Here is an 8,198-nt window from a genome sequence, read left to right as displayed (position 1 = left end):
GGGAAGGGGAGGGAGGAGGAGAGGGGGGAAAGAGAGAGGTAGAGGAAGAAAAGAGAAAAAGCTTTTAATTAGACGTCAAAACACTGCATATTAGAAACACAAAGAAAACCGTAAGTGCAAGAAAACCTTTATTCAGACCTTGGCTAACTGACTCTAGAAGAGGTCACAGAGGAGAAAAACACCATGAAAACAGTCCTATAGACAAGGCTTTGCCAAGACAACACATTTCATACTTTTGAGGACTCAAACAGGACAGAAGCCTCAGTCCAGAGCATTGGATCGCACTCAGCAGTAAATGTAGACGGGTGCTCTGCACCATGGGAAACTGGGAACACACCAAGGGAGGACGAGCTAAAGCACATTCTAAAGAGAAGCCTGTTGTCTTTAAAATGCTAAATAAAGTATTATGTCTCAAGGTCACAACTCATTATAGCTTGGAGCATCTGTCCATTGAAGTGCAGCTCCCTTTCAAAAACTAGTTCTGTACCTTAAATCCTGGAGAACTCATAATAAATTCAAGCACTTAACTCAATGCATTAAAACAAAAACAAGGAAAGGAAAGTTCCCTAAATTTTAAAAAATCTGTTTAAAACAAAAACAAAAACAAAAACAGTGAAATAAATTAAGTCCATACATGGTCTTCCAATAACTTCCTCCATGTGCTTCACACCCACCTTTCATGTTGGTGCTCCAAGAATATATGCCAGCAAGCTTTTATTCTCATTCTAATCATTAAAAATTAAGCTGGGCATAGTGACACACACCTTTGATCCAAACAGTTGGGAAGCAGAAGCCAGTAGATCTCTGTGAGTTCATGGTCAGCCTGGTCTACATAGTGAATTCCAGGACAGCCAGAGTTACATAGGGGGACCCTCACTCTAGATGATGATGATGATGATAAAGAAGCGCAGAAACAAGACAATTCACGGACACCCTGACCAAAGCCCAGCTATACTTTATCATATCTTACCCACACTATTGTGTTGCCATTTCTTCAGCTTGGAACAATCTAGAAAAACATACACAGCAAAGAAAAACTGCCAAACCTTTTGGATGACTCTGGGGAAAAGAGCAAAAGGGAAGCGACATCACAGGAGCCTGCCCCAGTTCCCTGTATCGTTCCTCTCTGTGCTGCAGGCTCAAACCCGGTTCCCAACGCCCTCCTACAGGCTCTGATCAGGGAAACGATATTTCCCCAAGTTTCCTATTGTGGCAACTGAACCTCCTCAGCTCTAATCCTGGATTTCTTGTTGGGGTTTTCACATTCTGGCGGACATCCTGGCCAGCCCCTAGGTTACGGTGTTGGATCAAGATAAATCTTACCAAACTTGGGCAAGCCCTGACTTTACCACGGGTTTGAATGCCCGCCCAGATGGTGTCAATTTAGTCTCTGTCTTCAGGAAGAATGCTGGAAGCGAGTATTTCCTACTGTGGGTAAGAAGGAAGGGCTGATGAGGCTGGCATGCCCAGGAAAGCACAAGTCCAGCGCAGATCATGGTTTAGCTCTTTCTGGAGGCACGGCCATCCATGCTGGGCATGATCTTTACACAGTCCTGGCCTCCGATGGTCTCTGAGGATCTTTCACAGCTTCCTCTTTGAAGCCACAAACAGCAAAGGAAGGGCAGGGAGCAACCTGTGGCACCCACACTCAACCTTGCTACTTGGCGTCCTCTGAGTTCTCGCTTTTGGGCGGGGCTGCCATCGTGGAGGTCTTCTTAAGGCTGCGCTTCCGCTTCTGCACGTTCTGCTCTGGATGGAACAGGATGACGTAGGTTTTGGGCACATAGAGCATGCCGAGGGACACTGACGCGCTCAGGCTCAGGGACACAGTCAGTGTGGTCGTTTGGATGTAGATCTAAGCATGGAGGAGGGAACAAGACTGGACTTAGCCATGATCGATCTCTCTCTCTCTCTCTCTCTCTCTCTCTCTCTCTCTCTCTCTCTCTCTCTCCCTCCCTCCCTCTCTCTCTCTCCCTCTCCCCCTTTACCTTCCCCTCCCCCTCTCCCTGCCCTTCTCCCTCTCCTTCCGTTCCTTTCTCCACTACCTATAGACTGGAGGTGAGTTACTTCTGTCAAGTGAATGAAAATCAGAACAAAAGAAAAGTTAGTAGGAGAAAGGCCAGGCACAGTGTGGGTCTGGTGTGGGCAGGAAGATGGAGTGGCTCGGACTGAGCAGACTAGTAAGAAGGAAGAGAGAATCTTGAGAGATGGCTCAGTGGTAAATGCACTTGCCATCAAGTCTGTAAACTGGAGCTGGACTCCCAAATGTTCTTACAATCTACACAATTTGGACTGTGGTACATGCACACGTGCTCTCACACACACACACACACAAGCCATGAACATTTAAATTTTCCTTTAAAAAAAGGAAAAGGGGCTGGACAGATGGCTTAGCAGGTAAGAGCACTTGCTGCTCTTGTAGAGGACATGGTTCGGGGCAACACTAGACAGTTTACAACCACCCATAATCCCAGGTCTAGGAGGGAATCCTGTGCCCTTACCCGGTCTACAAGAGCACCTGCATGTATATCACACACACACACACACACACACACACACACACACACACAATTTTTTCAAATTACCAAAAAGGAGTTGGGTGGCATTTGGGCAAAGGGTCCCACTCTTAATGAATGAACACGTTCTCAATATAGAAATGAGGGAATAGGCAAGGCCTTCAAAAGGGAGTGAATACCACACAAAAACATGTCACAGGTAAACGAATGTTCTATAGTGCTAAATAAGTGACTAGAGAAAGCCAAGCACTTGGCCAGCAGATTAATGAGGGGGAGAAACTATAGGAAGAAATCAAATGAAAAGAGAAAAAGGGAGCACGGAGGATGAGCAGCAAGGAGGAACTAGAAGAACAGCGAGTGAGCAGAAGGCAAGAAGAATGGCTGGACGGGCAGACACAGGGTTCCAAGGGAGAGAGCTGAGTGCAGTCACTCCAACGAGCCATCAGAATCGGTGGCCTAGCTCCTGGACAATCCAGACCTTCAGTAGGGAGTGAGGGGTGAAGAGAGAAAGCCGGCTGGGGGATCCAGTTACCTTCTCAGCTGACTGGGCGGTGCCAAAGAAGATGGGGACGAAAGCCAGCCAGATAATGCAGGTGGTGTACATGGTGAATCCGATGGGCTTGGCTTCATTGAAGGTCTCTGGCACACCTCGGGCCTTGATGGCATACACCGTACATGTGACCATGAGCAGGAGACTGTACCCCAGGCAGCCAATGAGGGACAGATCAGACATGTCACACTTGAGCACACCTCTGGCTTGCTCAGGGTCCACCGTCCTCTGTTCCTCATAGTCAATCACGCTGTGTGGAGGTTGGGCCCCCAACCACGCTATCACTCCCACTACCTGTGGGAACCAACACAGAGTCAGGGACATATCCTCTTCTATTGACGAGTCTGCTCCAGCCCCTCGCCCAGGTCTCTGACAGGTTAGATTCCCTGAGATGTTCTTGGCCTATTGAGTTGGATGCTTAGTCCTAAAAGACTCTCCATGAAGTAGGATCATCCAGAGGTGTGTCCTGACCTGTGATGGGGTTGGCAGAGAGGCCAGATGTACTTGAGGCACATATGGACCAACCACATCAGGGCTGGGTGGGTAAGCAGTAACTGGACCACCCGGCATTGAACTTTTAGGGGCAGCCACGCCATGCCCCTAAGCACCTTCAAGGTTCTAGAACCCCCTCAGGGGCCTCAGTTTCTCCATATGCAGGACAGCGAACCCACATCATCTATTATGAGGACATGATGTAGCTTAGGGAAACAGCTAATGCTGGTGCCACCAATAAGGAGCAGTCCCCAAAGGGCTGTTCTGTCCTCAAACCCAAGCCACTCCATGGACATGACAGCACCAGCTTACACACAGCTAGCAACATGGCAAGGCCGGTTCCCAGGAACCCCCTTTTCTCTCCAAAGACAGGAAAATGTCATGCCATGAGCTTACAGTTAAATGTGTGATGAAGCAAATATACCCACATCATAGGCCAGGAAAGACCAAGCCCTAACAGGGAGAAGATGGAGTTTCAGCTACTTCCTAGTGACAACAGACAAACCCTAAGCCAAAGGAAATGGAGGCATAGGAATCAAGATGTCTGCATAAAGGTGAGACCCCAAAGGAGCTGACCCAAGGGTTATTTCCAATTGTTCACTGTGCAAGAGTGCCAGATGGATGCACAGGCAGGGCTGAAATCTAGCCAGATATCCAGTGTTGAGTCCCTATGCAGGTAGGCCTGGACTGGTAGCCAGTAAACTGTTCTTCCATGGTTCCTGCACTGACTTCACTCAGTGATGTACTGTGACTGGGAAGCATGGATGAACTCACTTTTAGTCATGGCGTTTCTCACAGCAACAGAAGAGAAACTAGAGCAGGACCTTATGCTAATTTGTTCACTCCAAAGGAACGTTGTGGTAGCAGCTCCAGGAACTAGGGCCTAATGAAATAAACCTGCCCCATCTGACCAGCCCAGCAGCCTTGGAAGCTTCTCCTAGGGTAGGGGAGAAGTCAGTCAAAATAAACCAGATCCTGAGGGTGATGGCCCACAGGAGCATCAGCAGCCCCAGCACACGCATACTGAAGCCACAACTCACATGACTGCTACAGAATCTGCAACCCTGCTGTAATAAGCTTCTATAAAATGAGGAAAAAGTGAGCAATGGATAAAAACTGACGATGACAGCCGGGCGTGGTGGCACACGCCTTTAATCCCAGCACTCGGGAGGCAGAGGCAGGCGGATTTCTGAGTTCGAGGCCAGCCTGGTCTACAAAGTGAGTGCCAGGACAGCAGGGCTACACAGAGAAACCCTGTCTCGAAAAACAAAAACAAACAAACAAAAAAAAAAAACTGACGATGAAGAGGAGGAGACTCCAAGGGCCCAGTTACACCAGTTGTTACTCGCAGGTAAATTGAAGGAGCAATGAAGGTGGGTGTAGTGGCCTCGCCTTTAATCCCAGCACTTCAGAGGCAGAAGCAGGTACATCTCTATGAATTCCAGGCCAGCCTGGTCTACAGGGTGAGTGTGAGGCCCACAGGGCTGCATAGAGAGACCTTGTCTCAAAAAAAAAAAAAAAAAAAGACAATGAAATACTGCTGCATATCCATTGATAGAACCATCTAGAAAAGCCAAAAGTGTGAGGTATCCAAATTCATGAGGCAAGACAGATGGGTCTGAGGGAGCTGGGGAGCACAGACTCTCCTGTAAGCATCTCTATCCAATGAGTGAGGGGAGTCTTGGAGCACCTTCTCAGGATGCTCAGGGCATGGCATCTGAAGAAAGATCCAGCATCTTCTAAGCACAAAGAACCCATTGTCTGAACCAATGTCATGGGAGGTGAACACGGGAATAAAAGGCCAGGAAGGAAGGACTCATCTGCCCAGGAGAATCTGCCTTGTCAACATGGGCCAGGCTGTGTCAGCATTCAGAGTGCATGGCTGGGTACACACAGTCACACCAGCCACCACAGACTCTTCATCAAGTCCTTCACCTCCTAGTTCTCCCTCCATAGAAAGCGTCCTGCCTGTGGAATCTGTCTAGTATTGTAACAGTAGCATCTAAGGAGAACCTCCGTGAGAACTCTGAACCTCGGTTTTTAATTCATTTTAATTTCATTGCATCATGTGATGCTGGCCCTGGTGGAATGAGTGCTGCACTCCACGGTGACTGAGGCTTCAGGGATACCTGTGAGTCAGGCTGTGGAAGAGCTCTGTTAACTGAAGCAAATAACAGCCCGGTCAGACAGGTGGGCGCTCAGTTTCCTCTACAAACGCAACAATGGGAAGAGAGGTTTAAATGTAAGCTGCTCTCAGTCCTGAAGAAAAAGAGGGTGCATTTGTTCTGCTGGATATTTCAACAGAGTCTCAATGTGTCATCCTGACTGGCCTCAGTCTCACAGAGATTCCCCCTTCTTCTGCCTCCCAAGTGCTGGGATTAAAGGTGTGGACCACCACATTTGACTTATTCTTTTTTATTTTTAAACACAGGATCCAAAAGGGGAAAAGTTGACTCTATAAAGTCTCTTCTCTGAAGATTTTAAAACAAAACAAAAAAAAGACAGGGTCTTACAATGTAGTCCAGGCTGGCCTGGAACTCTGTATGTACACCATAGTGCTCTATCTCCCAAGTGCTGTGTTTAAAAGTTTCTGCTACCACATTGGCCTGAAAATTGCTATGTGCCAAGGATGGCTTTGAACTTCTGCTCCTCCTACTTCCACCTCCTGAGTGCTGGTATAATTGTGTCACCATGCTGGGTTTATGCTGCACTGGGGGAATCAAACCTAGGGGGTTTGCATGTTAAGAAATCCCTCTGCCAAATGAACTGCACCCCTAGTCTCTTATTTTCTGAGTTTTAAGGCGAAGGACTCTATGCATCCCTTAGGCACTCGGCCATGTTACTGGGGAATCTGGGGACCCACCTGCAGGGAAGTAAGGCCGAAGGTGATGACTAGCTGCGAGGTGGGGCTGATGAAGGGTGGCGGCGTGACAGAGCGCTTCCCTTGCTCGAAGATGCGGTAGATGCGGTTGGTCTTGGTGAGCAGGGCGGAGTAGCTGAGCGTGGTGCCCAAGCCGAGCAAGAGTCTTCGGGAAGCACAGACGGCTGCACAAGGCTCGGCTACCATGAGGAAGGTGATGGCGTAGATCAGGAAGATGCCGGTGAGCAGCACATAGCTAAGCTCACGGCCAGAAGCGCGGACTATGGGAGTGTCGTTGTGTCGCATGAAGGTGGCGATGATAGTTGTTGTGGCCATAATGCCCAGGACAGCCAGGAGAAGGGGCAAAGCGGCCCACGGAGAGGACCAGGTCAGGCGCACCACGGGAGTGGGACGGCAGCCAGTGTGGTTGGGTGTCGGCCTCATGTGCCCTGGACAGGCCTCACATGTGAACTCATCCACCTGGAAGCGGTACCCGTCGCAGGCCTCACAGTGCCAACAGCAGGGCACACCCTTCACCATCTTTTTCCGTTCACCAGGCCCACAGGGGAGGCTGCATTGAGAAGGGGGCACCTCATTGGGGTCGCCTGACCACTGTAGAGCTTCCATCTGGGGCAGATAAAAACACAGGCTGCTGACCTCTGCCACCAGGAATTCAGAGCCCTTTACCTCCACCTGCAGCTTAGTCCAATGCCACTTACATCCAGTCTAAGGGCCTCTGCCCATTGGCCCACAGCCTGGTACCCTCCACTGCTGGCACTTCCATTGGTTGCCTGGTACTGGAAGATGTCATAGCGCCCGGGGGCATCTCCATTCTCATTGAACATCACTGGGGTTCCTGCGCTACCTATAGGGAGAGGCCAGTCATCTCCGGTTGCTTTTCCAGCCCCAAAAGCCATCTTCCTGGGAAGTCTCAAAGACTAGCCAGGATTAAAAAGAAGGACCAGACAAGCTCCTGGCAGCATGTTCAGCAGTGCTCGTTAGCAATGAGTGCAGCTTCAGAGATGGAGAGGAATGCTGCCTCACAGCCGTGAGAAGGACTTGGAACAAACGTGCCTCCTTGGAGGAGCTAGAGATGGCTCAGTGGGGTAACAGCCCCTGCTGCTCAAGCATGATCACCTGACTTCAGATCTCAGCACTCACTCCCGGTGCTCAGGGGCAGAGACTGGAGGATTGCTGGGTCTTGCTGGCCCTAGCCTAGCTTTAGTTTTAGTGAGAGACCCTGCCTCAAAGTAATAAGGTGGTGGGGAGTGATAGAGAAGGACACCTGATGTTCCTCCATAGTCATGCACCCAAGGTGTGCACATCAACATAAATCTCACAAAACCAAAATAGCAAGCATCCCAAATACCTGATAGAGAGTGTACAGTTCTATGCAGGATAGTAGCTGAATATAAGGACAAATCCCACAAATCACATATATGTGATAGGATTTTCCCTGTCCAATTACATTAAAATATTAGTGCAGTGGGTGGCTTATGATTGGACAGGGAAAGGGAGTCGGAGCTAAGAGTTACAGGGACTGGAGCAACTGGGGAGATGGGGAGAAGCAAGATGGAAGGCACTGAGCACAATGATACAGAATCCGCATGGCTTTGAATAGCCACAGGTAGATTTAATATCATAAAGGATAGAATAAATTGGGGTTGTTGGTGGTGGCACACACCATTAATCCCAGCACTTGGGAGGCAGAGGCAGGCAGATTTCTGAGTTTGAGGCCAGCCTGGTCTACAAAGTGAGTTCCAGGACAGCCAGGGCTATA

The 8,198-nt window shown here is 49.2% G+C and overlaps 2 protein-coding genes across 2 annotated transcripts in view; one reads left to right on the top strand and one right to left on the bottom strand.

Moving 5' to 3' along the window:
• Znf879 (zinc finger protein 879) overlaps window positions 1-8,198 on the top strand; it is a 74,407-nt gene that overhangs the window by 22,341 nt on the left and 43,868 nt on the right. The gene's annotated exons all lie outside the window — the stretch shown is intronic.
• The window catches only part of Grm6 (glutamate metabotropic receptor 6), a 15,916-nt gene continuing 7,828 nt past the window's right edge, over window positions 111-8,198 (bottom strand). The window contains exons 8-11 of the mRNA XM_021177510.1: window positions 7,138-7,283; window positions 6,422-7,045; window positions 3,049-3,360; window positions 111-1,855 (exon numbers count right to left, since the gene is read on the bottom strand). Coding sequence (XP_021033169.1) covers window positions 1,658-1,855; window positions 3,049-3,360; window positions 6,422-7,045; window positions 7,138-7,283 — 1,280 coding nt within the window. The 3' untranslated portion in view covers window positions 111-1,657. The remainder of the gene's footprint in view (window positions 1,856-3,048; window positions 3,361-6,421; window positions 7,046-7,137; window positions 7,284-8,198) is intronic.

The sequence above is a fragment of the Mus caroli genome, chromosome 11, assembly GCF_900094665.2.
Source record: "Mus caroli chromosome 11, CAROLI_EIJ_v1.1, whole genome shotgun sequence".
In the NCBI taxonomy this organism is placed as follows: Eukaryota; Metazoa; Chordata; class Mammalia; order Rodentia; family Muridae; genus Mus; species Mus caroli.
Note: the sequence above shows the minus strand (reverse complement) of the source record. Positions and strands in the feature narration are given on the sequence as shown.